This window comes from Amblyomma maculatum, chromosome 2, assembly GCF_055883805.1.
Source record: "Amblyomma maculatum isolate TAMU_Amacu chromosome 2, ASM5588380v1, whole genome shotgun sequence".
Taxonomy (NCBI): domain Eukaryota; kingdom Metazoa; phylum Arthropoda; class Arachnida; order Ixodida; family Ixodidae; genus Amblyomma; species Amblyomma maculatum.
Window position 1 is genome coordinate 205,953,584 of NC_139345.1, and position 27,757 is coordinate 205,981,340.

General features: G+C 46.5%; 1 protein-coding gene across 1 annotated transcript in view; it reads right to left on the minus strand.

Moving 5' to 3' along the window:
• LOC146201111 (glycogenin-1-like) overlaps positions 1-27,757 on the minus strand; it is a 125,678-nt gene that overhangs the window by 73,995 nt on the left and 23,926 nt on the right. The window contains exon 2 of the mRNA XM_084592494.1: positions 23,889-24,138. Coding sequence (XP_084448620.1) covers positions 23,889-24,138 — 250 coding nt within the window. The remainder of the gene's footprint in view (positions 1-23,888; positions 24,139-27,757) is intronic.

Here is a 27,757-nt window from a genome sequence, read left to right on the forward strand (position 1 = left end):
CCAGTGGACGGGTGAATAAACCGGCGGTGGAAACCAGCAAAAAACAACTGGAAGATTGGTGGCTTAAAAGCAGAGAAGTGACATAGTGTTAGTATTGTAGAAACAAAATTTTAATAAATAGAATGATGGTTTAGTCTACCAATCTAAATCAATAATTAAGATATAGGGAGAAAATGAGCATGATAGCAACTCCTACCACCCCGTTTCAAAGGAGACGCTTCTATATTCCATCCATCCAAACCGTGAAAAGGACGCTTTTCAGTAACACAGCTGATTTCACGGCTAGTGCCAGCTTTTGCGCATCGTCTGAAGTCAAGGTATTGTGTGATGGTTCTAAATGCGCGGAGAAATCATATCGAAAGCAGTTTAATCGGGGCATTGTTTATTTTTCTTTAACAAATAGAAATAAAAGAAAGATCGACCGCGGAGCACAGGCAAAATAAACTTCTATGTCCACACGAACGCCTCACACACAAATGCTTCGGTTAGAACGAACACGGGGAAAAGCAACATGGTTGAGCGTTCACTACCAACCTCGCTCGTTTTCATTCGTTTTGCACTGTATGTCGCCTCCGCCTTTTGCTTTGGGCGCACTGCGGAGCCCAACCACCCTTCAGCGCCAACTTAGCAGCAGTTCAGCCATTTGACGCACGCACTTGCTCACCGTCGGTTATAAGAGGCCGACTACTTGCGGAGACTTGAAATCCTCCGGAGGCAAAAAAAAAAATCTGAGCACGCATTACAGCTGCACCGTCAGAGCGGTCGACTGCGAGCTTCATCACAGTTCATCGGCGCATTCGTCGCACCACCATTCCGCTTTCGCATTTTCAAGTCGAAATAGGCGTCGGAACAACTCGCCGAACAAGTAGAACGCATTCTCACACACCGCCTTTCGTCGGTGCTCGCGTCGGCGTTGCCGCTTCAGCGCCGCAGCCACCACTCACACCACTCTACCGCGGACGCCGCCGCCATTTTCGATCTAAAAATGCTCTATAACGTTTTAGACCGTTTCATCACGCTCTACAAAAATAGTCTAAAACCACGGGCATAATAAGGTGCGCGACGTCATCTGTTTTTTCGCCTCCGCGACGCAATCGCAGCATCCCGTGACGCACCTTTTCAAGATGGCGACGGCGACCAATAGGAGCGGGCGTTTTAGAGCGCTCTTAATTATAGAGCGGCCCGTAATACGGCCTCAGGATTCGCATTCAAAATGCCCTGTCAAAGATGAGCACTGATGACTTCGGAAACATCGAAGAGACAAACAGTGTCAGAGATGTAGGAACCTCATTTTGTGTTCAAGTTGGAGACGCTGACTTTGATGTACTCAGAGAAAGAATGCCAGTTATTGGTTATGTTGACGGGTGTAGTGCGCATGCTACAATAAAAGTTTTAAAGTGTGAAAGTTGCCGAGGACACTTGGTTGTTACCGGAAGTGAGATGCAAACGGAAGAAGACACCCAATCCTTAATCGCACAGCTGGGCCGAGATAGACTCAAATTTCCCTCTGCCCTTGTGATTACAAAATTCATATACACGGAAGTTGTAGTTACAAAGCTTGTGATACAAAGTGCCTGCACACAATTTCTCCCTGGGCCCAACCAAAGGAATGTAGTTCGGCAACTGATGCTCAACTCTACCCAGGCTTGAGGACATAGATGCATATGAAAATGTGCATGCCTCTGAGCTCCTTGTCACACTTGTTGCAAACTGTGCAGCGAGCATATTGTTTAACAACTTACGCAAAGGAATGATCAACTTCATATTATAAAAGAACAGAAGGCCACAAACAGAAAAGCTCAAATCTTTCTTGAAAAATAATTTTCCATAACTTGTACACCGCACATTTAATTATTTTAAATTGAACAGTAGGTATTTTATTGCAGTTTCCACATGTGATTTCTTTGCCGAACTTCAGTCTGTTGTAGTGCAATGAGCCTTCTTTTGTTTGCGTTATGCATGAGAAAGCCCATAGTTCGAATGACAGTTCTTTGTTTTTAATCTAAAATTTGAAGTATTTTGGCGTATAAGTGCAATGTTTATTCTTGCTGAGCTAAATCTCAGACAGTGCCTGCTGTGGTAGGTGAATGACTATTTTGTCACACCTTTTGTCTGCATGTGCTCTTCTTGTGCAGTGTCTATTATTGCATTATTGTTGCACTGTCTATTATGTATTTTTGTATTAGTGTCTATTATTGTATTATTGTTGCAGTCTATTATGTATTTTTGTATTAGTGTCTATATTATTGTGCAATGCAGTTTCTGCAGGGGATTCCTTGTGCATTCCTCTACTGCAGCAGCGAAATAAGTGGTTCTTTGTCTCATTTATTTATTATAACCTAGACCACAGTTTAGTCACAAGTGCGTCTAAAATGTATTGTGGTAATCTTCGTCATCATAACCACTGCCATGCATCGCGTGCTGGCGCACTCGAGGGCGAAGAAGTTGGTCGCTGCCTTGCTGATTCGCCATGCCTGACGCTCCGCTGCGAGTTCCTCCTGAGCGGCTGGATGCAGCTGAGTTTAGATGCAGCTGAACTTACTGAATAAACACACCCCTACAATTGGTGCAGGTGCTGCTGGGTACGTTCCCATCCATCCTGGAACTCACAGCGGAGCGTCAGGCTTGGCGAATCAGCAACGCAGCGACTAACTTCGTCCTCGAGTGCGCCAGCACGCGATGCATGGCAGTGGCTATGATGACGAAGATTACCACACTACATGTACTATGGTTTCTTCGCAATTCTTTGGACTCTACAAAGTAATAAGTTGTCTTTTCTGCCATTAAAGGGCGGCCACCTACTCTGAAAAATGGATGAAATATTTTAGTCCAACCTACAGTTAACATGCGAGTGTGGTTTTCGTTCTCTACCTCTTGGCATTGCAATGTACTATGTTCTGCTTTCTCTCATTCATCTGAGACTCGTACCGTGCCTCAGGGCATACTTTAATATATAGATTACTGTTTTTGGTATTGTAATTGTGTGTGCCTCTCATCGGTGCAACAACTTGTTTCGGCTGTCAGTTGTTTACAATTTTATAGCACTCAGTACAAAAGCAACATCCTTCTACATTACAACACAATATCGCTTTCTGTCTGTCATGTATTTTGGCCGCGAAAGATGTGTAGTCGTAAATATTGTAAGTATGCATACAGACAGAGTCTGCGCTGATAAATAAATATGTATAATTTTATTCGTAATCTTAATTATTTGTCTTTACCCTGATAAATAGCGCGGATCTGGCGGTCGACGAGCTTGTCTGTGGGATCAGTTCCCGCGAGGCGAGCGTGCAGCAATCGCTCGCGGCCCTCAGCCGGTGCGCAATGACGTCGTTGATGTCGCGTCACGTGACGCGCAGGCCTGAAAGCTGTTTCGGGTAAGACGCCCGACTACTGTGCCGGAGTACCCGAGTCCGATCCCAACCGCGGCGGCTGCGTTTCGATGGAGGCAAAACGAAGAGGCGTCCGTGTGCTGTGCAATGTCAGCGCACGCTAAAGATCACCAGTTGGTAGAAATTACTCCGTAGCCCTTCACTACGGCTCCTCTTTCTCTCTATCCACTTTTACTCCCACCTTCCTCCTTTCCCTTAAAGTGCGGTTCAGGTGTCCACAGAATCAAGTATGACAGATACTGCCCCTTTCCCTTCCTGTGAATCAATTATTATTGTTATTATCGTCTGGACGCGGAGCGCCGGTGCGGATCACACTCGCTTTTCGCACACGGCTCATAATCGCGGCGTGCGTCCGTCCGTGCCTTGCAACGGTACCAGTTGTGGCCTCTCCCCTGCACACCGGCGCACTCCTCCTCTCTCCATAGCGACCACCTGCGCCGGGGGGGGGGGGTGATTGCAGCTGTGCACAGCGACCATGATGTCACGTGTCAAAGATCGGCGGCGACGTTCCTTCGACAGACGTCTGGGTGCAGTCGAGTGAGGCCTGGAGCCGAAGCGGCGTAGTGACTGTGCGACAAGTAGTGCGGAGAAGCGGCGACGGACGTCCGATTGCCCCAACACAAAACGTGAGAAGAAAAATGAGCGGATGCGTGTACGCCGGTTGAACATGTCACCGGATGCGAAAGCACGCGAGGCCGAACGCAAACGGTAACCGCGGCTGCTTAGATCATCGGGGTTAAAAGGGTCTTCGGCGATCATTGTGGCCACTACACTGGGTTGGCCATGCATAAGAAACGTAATGGGCATATGCAGTGATGTGGCCACATGGCTTCGCCAAGCACACTCGAGTTTCCAAAGTATACACGCAATATTGCGTGTGTGTGTGTGTGTGTGTGTGTGTGTGTGTGTGTGTGTGTGTGTGTGTGTGTGTGTGTGTGTGTGTGTGTGTGTGTGTGTGTGTGTGTGTGTGTGTGTGTGTGTGTGTGTGTGTGTGTGTGTGTGTGTGTGTGTGTGTGTGTGTGTGTGTGTGTGTGTGTGTGTGTGTGTGTGTGTGTGTGTGTGTGTGTGTGTGTGTGTGTGTGTGTGTGTGTGTGTGTGTGTGTGTGTGTGTGTGTGTGAACTTTCATTGCCACCATAATGGATGCTCCCCGCCCCAGGCGTACAGGCCTAGATGACGACGGACGGGTTTTCCGCGATAGAGGCAGGCAAAGAGGTCTTGGTTCCTCGCAGTCTCTTCCGCCGGGCGGAGAGCTTGCTTCTGCAGAGTTGGGTCCTCGCTCCGCAGAAAGGCACGCTCACACTAGCGGGAAAACGCGCAACGCTGGACGCTCTCCACGCGCCGCTTCCCGCAGAAACCGGTTTTTTTTTCCCGCAGGCTGACTTGTTTGACGTTCCGCGGAGCGATGGGGTCGGGAGCTATTTTTCCCGTCCCGCAGAACGGAGTAGCCAATCGGAGCGGAGCGCAGACCGTGACGTCAGTCCAAGTTCAATGACTCCCGGCGGCGGCTGCGCGCGCGACGGGAGCATCGCTGGTTTCGCTTGAGTAGCCTGCTCACTTGTGCACGAAAAAAGCGCGTGCTTTCCCTTCGCTCTTGTCACGTGACTACTCTTTCTCGCTACGTTCGCCTTCGCCTCCTCTACATTCCACGACAAACGCAGCGGGAAAACGGGCGTAGTGTGAGCGTCCTTCCGAGGAGCTGCGACGCTGCGGCGCCATGAACGTTGCGCCGCTGCGGGAAGTTTCCCGCTAGTGTGAGCCTGGCTTTGGCCGCGGCAGACGCACTGCAGCGACACCACCGAGATCTTGACAAGGCCTGCGCACCCCAGCAGCCTACGTCACGACAGGCGGATGGCGATAAAGTACCAGCAAATGAAGGTGCGAGCGCGAATCTGAGTCTAGTCACATGATGTCATCTCGCCCCTTTACCCAAGCCTGTACGCGCAGATTCAGTGGCTGACACCTTATCGCTCATCCGCTTGTCGTGACGTTCGCTGATGGGAGAGGAGGTGATGCAAAGGCCTTGTTAGAATCTCGGTGGTGACGACTGGAGCCGGGCGTGTCCAGCTGTGCGCCTCCGTTGCGTTGTAGCCTACACACTGGCGGGAGAAGGCGCGCGGCGTGCCGCCAGCGGCAGGACGCCCGCGCGGCAGAGAGGCAACATCAGTTTAGTGCGGCGATCGCCGCGGAGGTTATGTGACAGCGCTGATCTCGCCTTGTGTCCGACTGTGTGAGCTGATCTACGAATCTTTTTTCGCCCAGCAGACCTCATTCCAGCTTCTTCTTGTCCCTCATCATCTACCGCGACGATCGTGTTTGCTCCGCAGCACACCGCTCGAGCATTCTAAACAAGTTTACTGTCCTGTTCACATTTTACCCGACGTGAATGTTCAGCGGGCACTCAAGTATAAAAACAACTCGCCTGCGAGATCGAATGCTTTGCCGATGATCGCTCATCGGTTAATTTTCGCGCAAAAGGGCAATAACCGAGCAGTCTAACGAAAGTGTTCCATTATTCTCTCACTGAGGCGAAGTTTTCAACACCGAGGCACAAAAGGAGAATGCTCGCTTCGTCGTTGATTGCACGGAGCGCTTGAGTTAACTTCGGTAACAGGCACGAGATGGCGACACTGACGCGCACGTCGCTGAGCCGGACGTCTCTCATTGGCTGTTCCGATTCGCGGCACGCGGCAAGCCGCCGAAAATGGCTCTTCGACCCACTCGGCGCGCGGCAGGTCTACCCGCCGCCGCTGCAGGTTTTGCGGCAAACTGCTTGCCGCCGGCGGCATGCCGCGCGCGTCTTCCCGCTAGTATGTCCCTACCTTAACGCCACGTATATCCTGGCATAGCCGAGCTAAGCCACTGCCATTTTTGTCTTAGCCCCTGGGGAGCTAGCGAATTCCCAAATTGCGTAGGTGAGGGTCCCTCTCTACCCACACTGTTTACATTTTATTGCAAAACCAATACCACTTTCACTTTCAAGCCTTTGCGATGCGACGGCGGTGCACATGAAATGACCTTTCGCATGACCTCTGTGTGACGTCACGCCTCAAAGCTGGGCGAGCAACTCGCGCCGTCTGTGAGAGACGGCGGTGTGCATGAACGGCGGCCTAACTCCCGCTCTCTCCACCAGAAGCGCCACAGGTGTTGTGACGTTATACAGCTGTATAAAGCGGCGACCGACTCGCGCCGTCCGTGAGAAACGGCGGTGCGCATGACTACGATGCCGCCTACTGCTAAGGATGCTTTCGCAGCCTACCAGGCTCCAAGCTAAGCATCTGCCAATTTTTTTTATTGTCATGTCTCATCTTTCTGGACGTGATAGGCCCAGACCGGGTGTATGTAATTCCCCGCCTGTAGACGCCGCAATGCGGTAGCCTCTTTGTTATTTGGGAACACAGCGCGGAACAGGACGCAACACAAGAGAACGAAGGTAGACAGGACGGAGCGCTGAACTGACAACTTTTATTTTCAGAAAGAAGGTGACCCGTATTTAAGCGGCGCCTATCAGAACACGTGATCAAGGCAGGGAGCAAAACATCGCTGAAAAAAACCTTTCCTGAAGAAAGAATTGGCCAAAAACAACAAATATGTTAAGAGGGATACGCTCTGATAAATAATTTCTGCTGCATGAAAGTTATCTCCAGTGCCGGTAACAAAAAAAAATGAACATTTGAAAGCAAAAAACACAACAATGTTTGTACAAACAAGAACGTGAACATGGCACGAACCGCAATGAAAAGAGGTAAAAAGGTTTGAATGCTAGAAATAAAAACATTGACAGGACTGTGAGCATGACGATAACAGGATAAAAGCCCAACAAAAAGCACGGCCAAAAAGGATCACCAATGATAAACGACTAAAGAACACAACCAAAAAAAGATATGAAAGTTTTCGAACTCTGTTAAAATCTATACTATCTTTGGAGAAAGGCTACTTCTTTTTCTGACAGTAGAATTGTAGGCATGCTTACGCACTGATCATTCATCCTTTTAATGCTGGCAGCTTCCGTAATCTCACGTGTTAGCTCATCAACCTGTCTGCTTACCACTGAGGTTTTTTCGAATTCTGGTAAGCATCTTGATTCCGCATGTTCACAATCCCTACAGTGAACGCCTAGATGGCGCGACTTTCGAACGGTTACACTGTATTTGTGTTCTTTCAGTCTCTCGTTTAAGCAACGACCCGTCTGACCAATGTACTTTTTCCCGCGAGACGGAGGAACCGAATAAATAACCGACTTAGAACACTGAACAAAGGGCTGCTGGTGGCGAGTGGTGCAAATGTTCCTTACATTTTTAGGTTTATTTACGCGATTGCAGAGACGTGCTAAACGCTCTGGGGCACTGAAAACTACTTCTACACCAACTTTTTTCCAATTTTTCTCAGGTTGTGGGAAATTTGGTGCTTGTATGGCAGAACAATCAAATTCTTTCTGCGCAACTGTTGCCTTTCAGCTAAAGGTCTTTTTGACTTATTCAGCATACCTTCAGCAACAGACGCTAAAAGCTTAGGAGGGTAGCCTGCTTGTTCCAATCTGGTTATCTCCAGATTGGAGATAATCTGGTTATCGCCTTAAGAAACTTTTTTTAGTGCAGTGAGTGCAAGATTTTGTGAGAGCATTTTTGAAAACAGCTTGAACAATATTCCTTTTTACAAGCTCAGAGTGGGCTGAGTCAAACGGAAGGATGGGCTTATTGCCCCTGGGTTTGTATGACCAACATATACGATCTACCTTAAATTCGAGACTGAGTTCAAGGAATTGTAACACGTCTTTTTTTGGGCCGCTCATGGGTTAAAACTAAGGGTGTCAGGCATTGTGAAAACACATTTAAGACTACTTCTACTTCCATATTAAACATATGACTGCATTCAAAGAGCACCAGAACTGTCAGAAAAAGAAGTAGCCTTTCTTTCAAGATAGTATAGATTTTAACAGAGGTCGAAAACTTTCATCTCTTTTTCTGGTTGTGTTTTTTAGTCGTTTATCATTGGTGATCCTTTTTGGCCGTGCTTTTTGTTGCACTTTTATCCTGTTATCGTCATGCTCACAGTCCTGTCAATGTTTTTATTTCTAGCATTCAAACCTTTTTTACCTCTTTTCATTGCGGTTGGTGCCATCTTCACATTCTTGTTTGTACAAACATTGTTGTGTTTTTTGCTTTCAAATGTTCATCTCTTTTTTTTTTTTTGTTATCGGCACTGGAGATAACTTTCATGCAGCAGAAATTATTTATCAGAGCGTATCCCTGTTAACATTTTTGTTCTTTTTGGCCAATTCTTTCTTCAAGAAAGGTTTTTTTCAGCAGTGTTTTGCTCCCTGCCTTGATCACGTGTTCTGATAGGCACCGCTTAAATACGGGTCACCTTCTTTCGAAAATAAAAGTTGTCAGTTCAGCGCTCCGTCCTGTCTACCTTCGTTCTCTTGTGTTGCGTCCTTTTCCGCGCTGTGTTCCCAAATATAGATTTGAACCAACTAGCCCAACAGCAAGTGTTGCTTAAATATATTTCTAGTACAATGGGCTCTACGTTCTCTGTTGATTCGTTGCAAGAGGTTGCCTTATTAGCCACGGCATCATGCAAGGGAAGGATGATAACTTTTGCATGCGACACAAATTTTTGCCGCCTGAAATTATACGTCTGTTTGGCAATGCAACCCGGTTGTGCAAGATCTTGGGAGCTGAATGGCAACACCAGGCTCGTCTACACAGGGACTACCTCCGCCTTCTGCTTCCTAAACAGCCTTCCGGCACCTCAAGGAAGAAGTGGCGAAACATCACCAACATCATCGACAGGACCACAGAATTTTTATGGCTTCAAGTCCTTCCGCAGCTGCGAACATTGGTGCCCAAGAAGAAGGTGGTGTGCAAGAACCCCATACACGTAGGCGAAGGAGTATCCCTACCTGATGACGTACGAGGACTGCTCAGCCGAGGCCCGAAGTTCGCTATTGAACCAAGAATGTCACCGCCAGAACTTCTGACATCGCTGAGGCAAGTTTATAGGCTTGCTCCAAGTGATGAAGCAGACCGGTGCATTTCGGAGGGAGTAGACATGCTTAACCGCTGTGAAGGTACGAGCAGAAAGTTCCATTTGAAAAGAACTGTGGATTATTTGAAAGAACAGGACTTTATTTTGCTGACTGCAGACAAAGAAGGTGGATTTAGCGTTTTAACTCGTCAGGTATACTTATCAAAGGCTTCTGAAGCTATCCAATCTTCCTTTGACGTGCGCAGTGGTGAGTCTGTTTTGAAGGCCAAAACCGAAGTGAAGAAAATGTGCAAAAAACTGAACCTGCAACAACTTTGCAATTCTATTAAGGGTAGTAAAAAACTTAGCCTAGAAATGTTTTTACATCAAAGAAGCATAAACCAGGTGTTCCTCTCCGTGTTATCGTGTCAGAAACAGGAACTTAGCAAAAGTGTGTAGGAGAGTTTCTGCAACATCTTAAGAAACTACCTCTTATAGACCCGTTCTTGGTATAAAATTCGGGTGCTGTTGTAGAATTTTTGAAAACACAGCAGAAAAAAACAATTCTAGGTTTCTCGGTGGAAGTCAAAAATCTTTATTATTCCATTCCCCATGATGACCTTCTCAGATGTATCAGTGAATGTATCGATAATTTTGGCGCGGTTGCCTTTCAAAATGAATGTGGCATTCCTGTAGTAGGTTTCTTGGATCTTTTATCAGCGTACCTTCAATCAACTTTCGTCGCGTGGAATGACCATGTGTTTCTGCAGAAACAAGGTATCTGCATTGGATCTGTCATAGCGTCGGTTTTAAGCAACCTTATCTAGCTAAACGTGACAATGCTACTAATAGACGGCTGGAAGGAACGAAGATCCTTAAGGTCTTCCGGTTTGTTGATGATTTTCTGGTGCTCTTTGAAAGCAGTCATGATATGTTTAATCTGAAAGTAGAAGCAGCCTTAAATTTGTTTTCACAATGCCTGACACCTTTAGTTTTAACCTTTGAGCGGCCCGAAAAAGACGTGTTACAATTCCTTGAACTCAGCCTCGAATTTTAGGTAGATCATATATGTTGGTCATACAAACCCATCCTTCCGTTTGACTCAGCCCACTCTAAGCTTGTAAAAAGGAATATTGTTCAAGCTGTTTTCAAAAATGCTCTCACAAAATCTTGCATTCACTGCACTGAAAAAAGTTTCTTAAGGCGATAACCAGATTATCTCCAATCTGGAGATAACCAGATTGGAACAAGCAGGCTACCCTCCTAAGCTTTTGGCCACTGTTGCTGAAGGTATGCTGAATAAGTGAAAAAGACCTTTAGCTGAAAGGCAACAGTTGTGCAGAAAGAATCTGGTTGTTCTGCCATACAAGCGCAAAATTTCCCACAACCTGAGAAAAATTGGAAAAAAAGTTGGTGTAGAAGTAGTTTTCAGTTCCCCAGAGCGTTTAGCACGTCTCTGCAACCGCGTAAATAAACCTAAAAAAGTAAGGAACATTTGCACCACTCGCCACCAGCAGCCCTTTGTTCAGTGTTCTAAGTCGGTTATTTATTCCCTTCCTCTGTCTTGCGGGAAAAAGTACATTGGTCAGACGGGTCGTTGCTTAAACGAGAGACTGAAAGAACACAAATACAGTGTAACCGTTCGAAAGTCGCGCCATCGAGGCGTTCACTGAAGGGATTGTGAACATGCGGAATCAAGATGCTTACCAGAATTCGAAAAAACATCAGTGGTAAGGAGACACGTTGATGAGCTAACACGTGAGATTACGGAAGCTGCCAGCATTAAAAGGATGAATGATCAGTGCGTAAGCATGCCTTCAATTCTACTGTCAGAAAAAGGAGTAGCCTTTCTCTCAATATAGTATAGATTTTAACAGAGTTCGAAAACTTTCACCTCTTCTTTGGTTGTGTTTTTTAGTCTTTATCATTGGTGATTATTTTTGGCCGTGTTTTTTGTTGCGCTTTTATCCTGTTATCGTCATGCTCACAGTCCTGTCAAAGTTTTTATTTCTAGCATTCAAACCTTTTTACCTCTTTTCATTGCGGTTAGTGCCATGTTCACATTCTTGTTTGTACAAACATTGTTGTGTTTTTTGCTTTGAAATGTTCATTTTTTTTTGTTATCGGCACTGGAGATAACTTTCATGCAGCAGAAATTATTTATCAGAGCGTATCCCTCTTAACATTTTTGTTGTTTTTGGCCAATTCTTTCTTCAAGAAAGGTTTTTTTCAGCAGTGTTTTGCTCCCTGCCTTGATCACGTGTTCTGATAGGCACCGCTTAAATACAGGTCACCTTCTTTCGAAAATAAAAGTTGCCAGTTCAGCGCTCCGTCCTGTCTACCTTCGTTCTCTTGTGTTGCGTCCTGTTCCGCGCTGTGTTCTGAAATATGGATTTAAACCAACTCGCCCAACAGCAAGTGTAGCCTCTTTGTTGCTCAGACGCTTATCCGGTGGTGGCACCAGCTTTCTGCTTTGACTATAATTTTCGACTATTTCTGTATAATTTAATACACGTTCGACCATGTTCTGGCAATCAGGCGGCTCCGCGGTTATTGGAAGCAGAGAGGTCGGGCTAACTCGTGCGCCGTCTCGTTACCAGGAACAAACGCGTGAACTGGAGTCCATTAAGCTGACTTTTATATTCAGCTGTTTTCCGGTCAGGATTCTCACCGCTTCGACCGCTATAGCAACTTTTTCAGCTGTTTCGGAGTTGCAGCTTCTGATGCTGACTGCCGATATTGGGGCGCCTCGGCCGTCGACTACCGAGGCTACCGCCGCACCTGACTTCCCACTCGCCGTATCTACGTGTGCCTTACTGTCATCATCGTCATCATCAGCCTGACTATAGACCGTTTTCGCGGCGACGAGGAAAATAGCCTCGAACCGGAACGCGCTGCGCGGCTCCTCCTGTCTGGTATGTGGGGACGCGCGGATAGCAGCGGGGCGGCATGGCATTCTACGGAGAAAGGGCACACGTTGCAGTCTTTTGCACACAGAGTGTCTCGAATAGCCGCAAAGTATCTAAGCCGATTAGCCGATGTGAGCGATGTGCTTTCTTTCCCTGTTCTTCTTTCGCCCCTTTCATTCCTTCATTTCCCTGATCGTTTCATTTCCGCCGGCTGCGGTTTAGCTGCTAAGAGCTGCCGCTGTTAGCACAATCTTTTTTTTTACACAGTTGTTTGCATTAACAAAAAAATAACAACCAAAAGCAAATAATTAACAGAAGATAAAAGAAGAGATTAACAGCGGTTGTATGCGCGTGTGTCGCTCTACTCTGTTCCACTTGCAACTGACTCAATTGGGCGAAGACGAGCAGCTTCAGAATTTCAAGCCCCAACCGAAAATGTTTCGCTTTGGCAGCCTTTCGTGCGAGTTCCGAACACTGTGTTTGTAGAGTAGGGACCCTGAAAACTGAATACCAATGCAACAACGGCACACTTTGGGCAACAAGCGGATGATATTCCTTGCGGCAAATATTTCCGAGATGCCCCAGGTAAAGAACTATTTCGATTCAGTCACCTGAGGTTAATGCAAGTATTAAAGGATCTGTCCCACTTGAAGAAAACGATGTACTAATAAATTGGTTGTCAACTTATTTAGTGAAACAGCGCTACAATATATATATATATATATATTTTTGAAAACACGCATCTCGTAAGATTTTGCTGCCGATAATAAATGGGAATATGATCATAGGAATAGCAGAGATTGCTTGCAGTAAGCAAACCTTGCGACGAAAAATGGACTATATAATTATTGACAAAAGCAACTTTCGATGAGGTCATTATGGGACATAATTTAAGGTCACTATTCCATAGGTATCAATTGTCCATTTTATCTTGTATTTGAATGTCAGCATGACGGCAGCGTCAGACAAACGCAACTAACACCCAGTCAGAGAAATTGCAGGATAGCAGCTCCCGCTGTTGACAAGTCATCGCCACTCCCCGCACATACCGGCAAATAGGTGGTTGAGTCATGTAGGCAATGCTGAAATCCGATTGCCTGGTAGTGAACGCTTGAACAACCTACCAGATTGTCACCCAACAAAAGTAGCCAGGGTAGCGTAAATGAATCCTAAATTTATAATCGATACTTAAGAATAGAACCCCAGTGGAGGTCTGGGAACGCAGTAGCCGCTCAAGCAGTAAAGAGTATATGGATGATCGGTTGACCCAACAAATGTAGCGCGATTAGCATTGCTCCTAAACGTGGCATGAAACGGCTACATTCGCTTTCTTTCTTTCCTCAAATTGTTACGGTAAGCAGTCTCTAGAAATCATTAAGAATAAAAAGTAGAAAGCTGCCCTCACTGCCAGTGGTGCACCGCCGCCTCTCTGTGCCACAATAAAAGTTACACACTAATTGTAATCAGGCTTGTAGCCTTCAGCCGACCTGATCAGGAGCATACTTTTTTGTCATTTCTGACCGAATGGCTTCGCTGCTACTGAAATTTTCTTTTCTTTAAGCTAGGTACATTCAGAAAGCAAAACTTTGCATGCGAAAGCTCCAAAATGCCGATTTCCGCTACTTTTCGCCTGTTCCGCGGATGAGACCCCACATACCAGCATGGCGGTTGTTCACAACTCGGCCGCTAGATGGCGCCACATACACAAAATGGCAGCGCCCATGATAAAACGGTCTATACCCACTGCAGGGCGAAGGCCTCTCCCATATTCATCCACTTAACCCGGTTCTGTGCTAGCTGCATCCACTTGACCCCTGCGAACTTATCTCATCCGCCCACCTAACTTTCTGCCGCCCCCTGCTACGCTTTCCTTCCCTTGGAATCCTGTTTGTTACATTAAGCTACCATCGGTTACCCTCTCTTCGCACTAAATGTCCCGCCCATGTCCATTTCTTCTTAATTTCCACTAGAATGTCGGTAACTTGAGTTATTTCTCTGACCCACTCTGCACGCTTCCTATCTCTTAATCTTACCCCTACCATTTTTCGTTCCATAGCCCTCTGGGTTGTCCTCAACTTAAGTAGAACTCTCTTGGTTAGCCTCCACGTTTCAGCACCATAGGTGAGTACAGGTAAGATGCAACTGTTATATACTTTCCTCCTTAGCGATACCGGTAAGCTGCTAGACATAATCTGCGAGTGCTTGACAAATGCGCTCCATCCCAATCTTATTATTCTTGTTATTTCCTTTTCATGGTCCGGATCTGCGGTTACTACCTGTCCTAAGTAGACATATTCGCCTACTACTTCCAGTACTTCACTACCTAATGTAAACTGCTGTTCCTTCCCGAGGCTGTTGAACATTATCTTAGTCTTCTGTATATTGATTTTCATGCCTACCTTTCTACTTTTCCTGTCTAGGTCATCAATCATTTTTTGCAGTTCATCTCCTGAGTTGCTTAGCAAGGCAATGTCATTAGCAAATCGCAGATTACTGAGGTATTCTCCATCTACCCTTATCCCTAACTGCTCCCATTCCAAGTCTCTGAATACTTCCTCTAAGCAAGCTGTGAATAGTACTGGGGAGATTGTGTCTCCTTGCCTAACACCTTTCTTTATGGGAATTTTGTTGCTTTCTTTATGCAGAGCTATGGTTGCTGTGCAGCCACTGTAGATATCTTCCAGCACTTTCACGTACTTTCACGTAGTCTGGTTTGGACCACGTGTTCCAGTAATTTTCCTACGCACGAGTTTAAGGAAATAGGTCTTCGGTTTACCAGTATTGGGGGTTTGCCCGGTTTTGTTATTAGGTATACGTTCACCGCTTTCCATTGTTGGGGTAGGTCTCCTTCGGTCCAAATCGCTTGGTGACGTCATGACGATTCATTGCCATTCGTGACGTCATCCTGTCACTTCCTGCTTTTAGAATGGCGGGATGTGACATCCCGATGACATCACATTTGATCATAATGTCACCCGGTGATGGCCACATTGATCTCTGTCATTATCATCATCACTGCCACTAGCTACCACTAATTACCATTTTCGGCCTCTACCTCTACCAATGACTAGCGGCGGTGGTCTACATGGCAACAGCGCTGGCATGACGCTAGTCAATAACTAAGATGTGTTTCTCACGTGTCCGGCGTGGCTGTCAGGATGGTTAACAGCTATTGTGTGACCGGGCGAACACCGGCAGTATCAGCCATAAAAGCTTTCACCTTAAAAAGTTAGTACAGCGCCTTTTCATTCCTGTAAACTAAATTGAAACGCCGCTGATTCCTGCTTTACTGCATCTGCTTCTGTATGCTGTGAGGTACGGCGTTTGAGGAAGGCCCAGCATGAGACGCCTGGATCAGGCGCCAGGCGGGTCCGCTTCGTACATGGATGAACCGCCTGGGAATGTCATGACCGAACATAACGTCATGATGACGTCAGTGTGAGTTATTAGACATGACCGAATGTGACATGATGATGACGTCATATTTGATCACAGTAACGTTAATACTACCATGGCGACGTCCCGACCGGATGTGCATCATAGTGAAGTCAGTTCCTATTATTAGACATGACCGAATGTGACGTCATGATGACGCCACATTCAATCATTGGGACGTTGTTATTGCGAAAACAATCGGTTGCGCACGATACACGGAACCTCTCACTTAAACAGCATCGGATTGAAAAAGCCGTGTTACAGAGGCTATATCGCTGCATCACAGTTCTTTTGCTCTATCACTAGGTTCAAGCCATGCTTAACCCCCCATTTTTGCCTCCACATATTCGTGCATGGCTTGCCCCCACCAACACTACGTATTATTAATAAGAGTAATTGCTCCTCACTCCCGCGGTCAGATCCTTACCTCAAAAGTCACAGACGTTCTCTCTCCCTCTTTAACGCGGAGTCACCTAAGAATGCACACACATTAAGATTTCATGGACGCAAACACGCTCCGCCTGTAAGCGATATGTGGTGTTCCAGTATGCTCTTTTGGCGCGTTCTGTATTTTACATGTGTTGTTTCGTCGTCATGACTTGTTTACCTGCGCTGCTTTGTCATTGCGCTGTTTCTAAGCATGAAATCTGTCGTCGGTGACTTTTAGGTGACGTCCAGCCAACACTAGAGGAAACACCTGTGCGCCAGTTTCCATTCATCCAGGCCTCGATCCTCCTTCCCTCGGGCACCCTTTCCTTTAACATGCTGATTATTAGGGCTAGCTGATGTGAATCTATATTGAACCAGAAAAAGACAGTACAAACAACGAAAGATCTTGTGTTTCTGTGTTTTTCGCTAACAAATATCTGGAAGTAATCGGGAATAACCTATAGCGCGCGTAATGTGGCTTAGGCGTACATGTACAATTTCTGGGCGGGCTAGGCGCCGCTGAGATGCGGTGGCGCCGTCAGTAACAATCTCGTAATTCAATTGTCCTAGACGGCGTAAAAGCTTTCCCTCAGTTCGAGGCGGGAAATCGGCGTCCCAGGCTAGTACTTAGCATCGCATCGTCCTAAGTTGTAACGTCGTACGTCGGTTAGTTGCTGATCTTTAATGCGCATTAGGGTGAGTCTTCGGGCTTCCTCTGCATGTTGAAGGTAGGCGACGACGTCCAGGTTCTCCTCGTCGGTTACGTGCGGCAGCATTATGCCGAGCATCATCGTGGGCTCCGTGCAGTACACAAGGCTGAACGGGGTCGATTTGGTTGTCTCCTGGACGGCGGCGTTATAAGCGAAGATGATGTAGGGTAGAATGGCGTCCCATGTCTTGTGTTTGGCGTCGTCGTAAATTGCATGTCCGCAATAGTTTTGTTGAGGAGCTCCGTAAGTCCATTTGTCTGAGGATGGTACGCAGTAGTTCGCCGATAGCTTGTATGACTGTATTCAAGGATGGCTTGCGTCAGCTCTTCCGTAAATGCCGTTCCCATGTCCATGATAAACACTTCTGAGGCGCCGTGTCGCAAGAAAATTTGTTCGGCAAAAAACTTAGCGACTTCTGCTGCAGTACCATTGGGTAGTGCTTTTGCTTCGGCGTAATGGGCAAGGTAGTCGGTGGCCACTATGATCCACTTGTTACCCGTAGATGAAAATGGAAAGGGGCCGAGGATATCCATCCCAATTTGTTGAAAGGGCAGGGTTGGGGGCGGTATCGGGTTCAGTAGCCGAGCTGGTCTGATCGGCGGTGTCTTGCGTCGCTGGCACTCACGGCATGTTTTCACGAAATGGGCAATGTTGGCAGGCAGCCGCGGCTAGTAGTACTTCTAGATTCGATGCAACATGTGCACAAACCCGAGATGCCCTGCTATTGGCTTGTCGTGCAACGTATGAAGAATAGCATATGACAGACAAGCCCGGAATCGCACTCTTCTTGAAAGCTACAGCGAGTGTTTTTCTTCAGCGTCAAAGTTGCGGCAAACTCCGTTAGCAAAGCGCCGCAATGGTTGCAGTAAAAGGACGTACCTACCCCTACCAGCTTCGTCGACCTTCAGCAATGCTCGCCTTTATCTTTCCCCTACTGGCCTCCTTCCCCCCGGCGCTGTTGCGGAGAGGGCGGGGGTGAGAGAACTTACGTAGCGCACCGGGTGGCCCCTCCTTTCCCCTCTCCTCTCATCTCAGCGGACAGTATTGAGAGAGACGACGCCGCGTCGCCGGAGCGCGCGGATACTGCTACGACAGCGAGGAAGAACATTGGGCGTTCCCAATAAACAACTTGGCCCGCTGGCTATGTTTGCCTCGGTGTGCCGTTCTTCACTTCCACGGGTGTGGTCAGAGCTAGCGGTGTGGCCTCGGTTCTGAATGAACATCGGGTGATCATCGACCTCCGATCAAAACTCACCAAACTCTCGACGGACAACACCATACCATCCATAACAACATCCATGCACCATATCGCTCTAAACGTCCTCGACGTAGGCTTAACCATGCCTCCCCGATCAAGAGTCGTCGCTGCGTGAGCAACGCAGACATCGAAACCACGCCGAAGGCGTCGTCGAAGGAAGCACTCAGTTGCTCCACTTAGAGCGTGCACTGGGAATCGCTAAAGGCGTCGCCCATTTCCGACATGGACAAGCTCAAGTACTCGTCACGAACTTCACCGAAAAATACCCAGCACCTCCACCAGATGTCTCGTAGTGGTGACAATGCAGTTGGCGACAAATTATGAGGCTTGAAATTCACTGGAACAAATTCTTTATTTGGACTGACTTGCGCCCGCAAAAGAACTAAGCCATCGGCGGCGGCGATACCAACAAATATGCTCGGCGGTCATCGACCTTCAAAATGCCAGTTTCACTTGTCAGTACTGAATTTAACGGCGGCGAAGAAACGTATAAATAAAGCCGCAAATGGTGGCTAGTATGACCTGGAACATTGAGGAAACAAGCGAGTGGCACTATAAACGAATGCAACGCAAACACGAATACATACATCAAGAAGACAAGCAGGAGTCGGCGCTGTACATGTATTCTTACTGCGTCTTTGTGTTGTATGTCCTGTATTTCGTTTACCTAGACCAAGTAACCCCTACTCCCACTATTCATCGGTTACAAGAACGAGCTGATAATTCTAGTTAATTCTTTATTAACGCGAAAGCGTTACTTCGCTATGTTCACAGATTTCTCTCCGCAGCCCGCGTCCGCAAAATCGTGTCCGCAGCAATTGCGAGTAGTTAAGTCGTAGAGGGTAATGAGTGTTGTCAATCGATAGAGGGTGACGTAATCTGTGCGACAAAATTGGGTCATAGGTTTTTAGAGAATTAATTAGAGGCAAAAATGAAATAGTAAACGCGAACACGGTATCATTGCAAATGGCTTGGTGCCACGTTTGAATGTAGCAAATACTAAAATAGTTAATTAAATCAGTCAAGGTTACGTCAAGGATGTGACAACACGCAACCTGAAGTAGAGCCAAAAAAGGGCATAGGAAAAGATTGGCGCGCAATTTGAAAGTACCAAAGACTAAAATGAATAAACAAGAAGTGAATTAATGTGTCGTAGATGATGTACCGTCACGCAACCGGAAGTAGAGCCGGAAAATGGCATAGGAAGGGATTGGCGCGCATTTTGCAAAATCGTGTCCGCAGCAGTTGTGAGTATTGAGAAGTTGTAGAGGTTAATTCTCCACGCAATTCTCCACCGGCTGAAAAAAAAAAAAAAATCCGCGTGTCGATGGAATTGCATACACAGGTTTGGGGTGCGACCTGATGCCGGTAAACACCTCCGGCAACGCACTCCCTCACCAGAACAGAAGTTGGCCACCCTGGTGCAGTAATTGGCCACAACCTCCTATGATAAGCTCCATAAAACCCAGGCCCTCAGTCACCAGCGGCTGCGGAACAACTGACCACGGCGGCGGTCAGACCTGTTACGCAGCAGGGGGTGCTAAGAAAGCCTGGCTCCGCTGGACAGGCCGCCATTGGAAACTGACCCTGGCAACGTTTAATGCTAGAACCCTAGCTAGTGAAGCTAGTTTAGCAGTGCTGTTAGAGGAACTAGAGGGCATGAATTGGGATGTCATAGGGCTTAGTGAGGTTAGGAGGCCGAATGAGGCATATACTGTACTGAAGGATGGGCATGTACTGTGTTATCGAGGTTTACCAGAGAGGCGACAACTAGGAGTAGGTTTCCTTGTCAATAAGTATATAGCAGGTAATATAGATGAATTCTATAGTATTAATGAGAGGGTTGCAGGCATCGTAATTAGGCTTAATAGGCCGAATGAGGCATATGCTGTACTGAAGGATGGGCATGTACTGTGTTATCGAGGTTTACCAGAGAGGCGACAACTAGGAGTAGGTTTCCTTGTCAATAAGTATATAGCAGGTAATATAGATGAATTCTATAGTATTAATGAGAGGGTTGCAGGCATCGTAATTAGGCTTAATAAACGGTATAAACTGAAGGTTGTACAGGACTATGCACCTACATATAGTTATCATGACCAGGCAGTTGAAAGCTTCTATGAAGATGTAGAATCGGCAATGCGAAAAGTAAAGACGCAGTATACTGTACTAATGGGCGACTTCAATGTCAAGGTAGGGAAAAAATAGGCAGGAGACAAGGCAGTAGGTGACTATGGCATTGGTTCTAGGAATAGCAGGGGGGAGTTACTAGTTGAGTTCGCAGAGCGCAATAACTTACGAATCATAAATACCTTCTTCAGCAAACGGAAAAACCGGAAATGGACATGGAAAAGTCCTAACGCGGAGACTAAAAATGAAATCGACTTCATAATGTGTTCAACCCCCGCCATTGTGCTGGATGTAGAGGTAATCGGGAAAGTGCGACGCAGTGACCACAGGATGGTGAGGTCCCGAATTAGCCTAAATCTGAAGAAGGAACGCAACAGATTAGTAAGAAAGAAACCCATCAACGAATTAGCGGTGAGGGGGAGGGGGGGCAGAAGAGTTCAGGATCTCGCTACAGAATAGGTATTCAGCGCTAACTGAGGATGGCGACATTACCCAAGAGGCAAGGAACAATAATTTCAGAGATATAATTACTGAGTGCGCGGTAGAAATAGGCGGTAGGATAGTTAGAGAGGATACCGGTAAGCTGTCTAAGGAGACGAAAGATTTGATTAAGAAACGCCAGAGTATGAAAGCTTCCAATCCAACAGACCAGATCGAATTGGCCGAGATATCAAAGCTAATCAATAAGCGCAAGGTGGCCGATATAAGGAAGTATAACATGGAGAAAATTGAGCATGCTGTAAAGAACGGGGGAAGCCTTAATGCGGTAAAGAAGGAATTGGGCATAGGCAAAAACCAGATGTATGCGATAAGGGACAAGGCGGGCAACGTCATCACTAATATGGAAAAGATAGTCAAAGTAGCCGAGGAGTTTTATACAGATCTCTACAGTAGCCAAAGTAGTCAGGACCGTAATGAGATTGGCGGTAGGGAAAAACAGTCAGACGTTCCACCAGTGACGAAGGACGAGGTCAAGAAAGCACTAGAAACTATGAAAAGGGGGAAATCAGCTGGAGAGGATCAGATAACTACAGATTTGCCGAAGGACGGGGGGGATATCGTGCTAGAAAAACTGGCCACCCTGTATACGCAGTGCCTGGTGTCATCGACGGTACCGGAACCATGGAAGAGTGCAAACATTATCCTCATTCACAAGAAAGGGGACTCGAAGGACCTTAAAAATTAGACCAATCTGCTTACTGTCTGTTACGTATAAGGTATTTACTAAGGTAATCGCTAATAGAATCAGGAACACCTTAGACTGCAATCAAGCAAAGGATCAAGCAGGGTTTCGGAAACGGTACTCTACTATCGATCATATCCATACCATCAATCAGGTGACAGAAAAATGCTCGGAATATAACCAGCCCTTATACATAGCATTCATTGATTACGAAAAAGCATTTGACTCAGTTGAAACCTCGGTGGTGATGCAGGCATTGCGAAATCAGGGGGTAGACGAGCCGTACGTGAAAGTGCTGGAAGACATATATAGTGGCTGCACAGCAACCATAGTTCTGCATAAAGAAAGTAACAAAATTCCCATAAAGAAAGGTGTTAGGCAAGGAGACACAATTTCCCCAGTACTATTCACAGCTTGTTTAGAGGAAGTATTCAGAGACTTGGAATGGGAGCAGTTAGGGATAAGGGTAGATGGAGAATACCTCAGTAATCTGCGATTTGCTGATGAGATTGCCTTGCTAAGCAACTCGGGGGATGAACTGCAAATAATGATTGATGACCTAGACAGAAAAAGTAGAAAGGTAGGCTTGAAAATCAGTATGCAGAAGACTAAGGTAATGTTCAACGGCCTCGGGAAGGAACAGCAATTTACATTAGGTTGCGAAATACCGGAAGCAGTAGGCGAATATGTCTACTTAGGACAGGTAGTAACCGCAGATCCGGACCATGAAAAGGAAATAACAAGAAGAATAAGATTGGGATGGAGCGCATTTGGCAAGCACTCGCAGATTATGACTAGCAGCTTACCGGTATCGCTCAAGAGGAAAGTATACAACAGTTGCATCTTGCCTGTACTCACCTATGGAGCTTAAATGTGGAGGCTAACCAAGAGAGTTCTACTTAAGTTGAGGACAACCTAGAGGGCTATGGAACAAAAAATGGTAGGGGTAACATTAAGAGATAGAAAGCGTGCAGAGTGGGTCAGAGAAATAACTCAAGTTACCGACATTCTAGTGGAAATTAAGAAGAAATGGACATGGGCAGGACATGTAGTGCAAAGAGAGGATAACCGATGGTCACTGAAGGTAACAAACTGGATTCCAAGGGAAGGAAAGCGTAGCAGGGGGCGGCAGAAAGTTAGGTGGGCGGATGAGATTAAGGAGTTCGCAGGGGTCAAGTGGATGCAGTTAGCACAGAACCGGGTTAAGTGGAGAAATATGGGAGAGCCCTTCGCCCTGCAGTGGGTATAATCAGGCTGATGATGATGATGATGATCAGAGGTTAATGAGTGGTGTCAATCTATAGATGGTGAAGTAATGACTGCGAAAAAATAATTAAGCCAGTAAGTTAATTAGGTAAATAATTAGAGGCGAGAAATGAAAAAGTAAACGCCAAAATGATCTGGTTAGCGAATGGCTTGGCGCCACATTTGTATGTATCAAATACTAAAATAGTTAATTAAATGAGACATTTTGGGTGACGTCAAAGATTTGACGTCACGAAATCTGAAGTCGAGCCAAAACAAATGGCATAGGAAGGGATTGGCGCTCAATTAAAAAGTACCAAATACTAAATTAGTTATTAATTAAGGCAGTCAACTAGGGCGACGTCAAGGATGTGACGTCGTGCAACCGGAAGTAGAGCCGAAAAATGGCATAGGAAGGAATTGGCGCGCAATTTGAAAGTACCAAAGACTAAAATGAATAAACAAGTGAATTAATGTGATGTAGAAGATTTAACGTCACGCAACCGAAAGTAGAGCCGAGAAAGGGCATAGGAAAGGATTGGCGCGCAATTTAAAAATACCAAATACTAAAATGGATAAACAAGAAATGAATTAAGCAACTAGAACCAACCCGAAGAAACCAACAGCAGAATCCTTGCTTTCGCATTACACCAATGCAGATTCTGCAGTGCTCTTTAATTTTTTTTGCGAGAACAACGCAAGGAACAACAATGCTTGCTTGTCATTACGCCGTTGTCGTATTATCCTTTACGCAGATTTGTCACAAAGAACGAATCTCTAAATGCGAACAAAGGACGCAGTGCATCTACTGAACTACACAGCATCTGAGAATGAATACGCGGTGAGACAATCCTGGTACCGCCGCGGGGGAGTACTACTTAAAACGCTCGATGGCTATACCCGGGTACCGGGTTCAAACCTGACCTCTGTCAGCTGCGTTCCGACGGAGGCGAAACCTAGAGGCGTTATTGCGCTGTGCGATGTCGGTACAAGTTAACGATCTCCAAGAAGCCAAACTTACTCGGCAGGCTTTCACTACGACCTCTTTCTCCTTTCTGTTTTCACTGCTAACTTCCTACCTTCCCTTGCGGCGCGGTCCTGGAGTCCACGGAGGAATTTTGACAGATACAGTGAGTTTCCTTTCCAGTAAACTGTTAACTACAAGTGCGACTGATACTGGCGTATTTTTTATAAAGCAACTTTCGTTATGCGAGAATCCTGCTCCTCACCAGCCCGTGCGTCTTCTCGGAGGGCTCGAAGACGAACACGCCGCTGTCGAACAGGTCAGGCCATCCGCGCAGTGGCACTGCGGAGAGCTCGCGACGCTCAAAGAGTTCGTCGCAGTTGGTCAGCACCAGCGTGTCCGCATCCAGGAATACGCATTTGCTCAGGTGCAGAAGGCGCCATACGTGCAGCTTGGTGTAGGATCCCGATACGCCATCCACCTCGCGTTCTGGGATGCCCAGCGGGTCCCGACCTCTGCGCAGAGGAGGCAAAAATGTGGTTGACGACAATATGCTATGAAATAGTAATGTTTCCTCAGATTTCCAACATACTCAAAACCAGCATGAGCTATGAAGGCCGCGGTAGTGGAGGGCCCCTGAAATGTCCCCTCTTTGAGGATATTTGCGGTCCAAACTGGCGTCTTCACAGTCAACATCAAATATGGTCAGGCGATCAAAACTAAGTAGAATACGCCTCGCTATCAACTTCACTATCAAGAGTCGAAATCCTATAGCCAATGAGCCGCTGTGGCGGGGTATATAGTATGGAATTATATGGTGTGGAACGGTACGGTGTAGTATTCTGAGGTCCGCACGGGCTATGAGTGGCGCCATAGTGGAAGGTCCCCGATAGTTCAGATTCCTTCAGGATTATCATGTTCTCTGCCATCGTACAGCACGCGAGCACCTTATGCGATTCACCTTCACTGAAACGCAAATGGTATGATACGCTGCGGTATGGTAATGTATGTTATGCTAGATTGGGTTTATCGTCCTAAGATGTGACCACGACAGGCATCTAGAGTAATTTCGGCAACCTGGTGGGTCCACATTCTTTTTCGTGGCAGTACAAATGAGCGGAGTCCCGGCGGTTCAAACTGTAACCTATGACTTCCTCAAGAAACTCTGGTGTCGACTTTTTGAGTGAAAATATGGCTCTGGAAGTGGCAGGTGACATGGCCAGGCAGACTTGTCGTCGGATAGTGCGATGTCATGGGACCGCATGACATAGGCCTCTTGACAGACGCTGTCAAATTGGCTTCGTCACTTATGAGGACGAAAATGTTCTACTGAAAGGAAGCTGGATTTAAGGGAAAGTTACTCGGATGCTTAGTCCGGGACTCCCCTGGCTAATGCCGCCATCCTCACCCTTTCCATGAGAGCTCGCTGGTTTTCGAGGTCCGAGCTGGACTACCTCATATCATTTACTAACATTCTTTCAGTTCGTTTCACGACGAGAGAAAAATGAAGCAAGCTTTACAGCTTCTTCAGATGCGCTACTCCTATACATTTCGACTGCCATTTCGCGACTAAACGCTAAGCTGTGTAAGGCTTTGCGTAGTGGCGATTATTTTACCGTGCTGGCTTCCGGGTGCTCAAACATGAAACCCAGTTCGGACTGAGCCCAATTACATAACATCGGATAATTAGGAACAAAAGTATGGGTCATTTGTTGGCTCATCGGGAATAGTTCAAGGTGAAACAACAGAATAATATATGCTTAATTACGCCGCCGCGGTGGTGCAGTGGTTTGAATGTTAGACTGCAGTGCGCAAGGATGCGGGATCGAATCCAGTTTGGAACTATTGGGGACGGTGCTGCTGAAGCTGACACTCAAAGTGAGAGCCAAGACAAACATGAACTCCCTTTGCAGGCTGTGAGGTTGTTCGAAGCAAGGTTTGACCTACAAGAGGCGCCGCGGGGTTTACGGAGCTTCTTCCAAGCGCGCACCCCAAGGAAAGCGGAGCGCCAGGCCGGGGGACACATATCCTTTTTACCTATGGGTGTCCGACGGTGGGTTTCGAACCACCTGCCGCATTCGAGGTGGAGGAGGAGGCGAAAACTTTATTGAGGAGAGATTGGCGTGTCCTTTCTTCGTGAGAGGACGCTTCTCCTCAAGCTGTCCCAGGAGTGGTCGTCGCTCGATGGCGCTTGACGACCTCCTTGGCCCGCGCCGTGATGGCGTGTTGCCGGCCTGGATCAGAGCTAAGCGGCCTCCCACTGTTCCGAATTGGTAATCTGCAGGCCTTCCGGCGGTTGCATGTTTTCACATTTAAACATGTGTTCTAGATCTGTCCTCTGATCACCGCAAAGGAAACTTCAGGGGCTGTAGGCTCCTGAATAGCATTGTGCTCATTTATGTGGACTAACGCACATATTTGTCTGAAGTTTTCTGAAAGGTGTTTTGTTGTGATTTACGGAGTGTAGGGTGGGGTTCCGGATATTTCAGTCTGTTGTTCTTGCACCAATTCGTAATTCTTCTGTACATGGGGTCTCTCTCTCGAGCCGGCTAAATTCGGGGTAACGCACCTCCCGGCCTACGGCGAATCCTCGGGCATAGTGGCGCGCTGCCTTGTTTCCAGGATGGCCCGCTTGTGCATGGACCCACCAAATTTGAATCAAAAGTGTATTTTTAGAGTGATAAAAAGTCTTCAGAATTTCAGCTGCTGGTTTGCGAAATATTGAATCGCTGTTTTCGAGTCGCTAAAAATGCACTTGGAGTGCATCGTCACAATTGCCGGAGGTACAGCCGCCTCTTCTGCCTCCTCCGGTGTTCATGTTTTGTTTATCATTCCTGAATTTTGTAAGCGTGTGATCGACTAGTGATCGACTAGTATGTCGGTCTTTTGCAGTACCTGTCTTCCAGTCGATGTTGTGGTCAGTCGCTCGTGTTGCGCCATGAGTCGCGCTTCAGTCAATTCTTCTAGTGTGTTATGTATTCCCAATTGTCTGAGTTTCTCGGTAGCCGTGCCGTTTTGAAGGACTGCTGAATAATGGAGTCGGTCGCTTCTTTTTCCTTGGCATGTAGGAATAAGTAAGGCGTGGAATATATAATGCGGCTGAGAACATGCACAAGTTTTAGTGTCTCCTTTTCTTTCATACCTCTTTCTTTGTTTGACATCCTTCATATAAGGCGAGATCTTTGATTACTATCGTTCTGAGTTGTTTTTTTATAAAATTGGTGTTTTTGCTATTTGATTGAATGTACATACCCAGTATGCGTAACTTTTCTACACACGGGATGGTGAAACTATCGATGTATAATTAATGTTTATGTTGATGTTCTTAGTATGTATTTTGGTTTAATGATTAAAAGTTCCGCTTTTTGAGATGAGCATTCTAAACCAACTTTGTTCGTCTCCTCCGCTACCGCATCTGCTGCAGCGTGTCCTAGATTGTGCCAGCATGACCCTTGGTTGTCCATAGAGTAACATCGTCGGCATAGAGTGTTCTAGATCTGGAGTGTTTTTCTAATTTGCATGCCAATTTTATTAAAGCGATATTAAGGAGTAGTGTCGACAGTACTGAGCCTTGCGGTGTGCCCCTGTCTACTTGAGGGAATTTGTTAGAATGAATAGATCCTAGTTTAATTTCGGCTGTCCTAGCTGTTAAGAAGGCCTTCATGTAATTATACATCCTGAAGCCCACCTGCAGGTTAGATAGGGCACCCATGATAGCTTCGTGGTTCATATTTTTGAAAGCTTTTGTGAGGTCGAGAGCTAATGTGGCTCTTAACCTGTTATTCATCTCAGGTACCAAGATTTCATGCTTAATCCTTAAAATTATGTCCTGTGTAGAAAGAAGGGATCTGAATCCCAACACACTGTGAGGGTACAGATCCCACTCGTCTATGCATGATTGAAGCCTTGTAAAAGCTACGTTGTTTCGAATAATTAACCTAGGCACGAGGTGAGGGAGATCGGTCTCAGGGTTTTTATTGAAAGTTTTTTCTCTCGTTTCGGAATAAACGTTACCTTGGCATGCTTCCACGTTTGCAGTATATATCTTTTATTCCAAGATTCGTTAGCGAAGTTGGTAAGTCGGGAGAAGGAGTTTTGTCTAGGTTCCTTAGCATACTATTTGTGATCTCATCC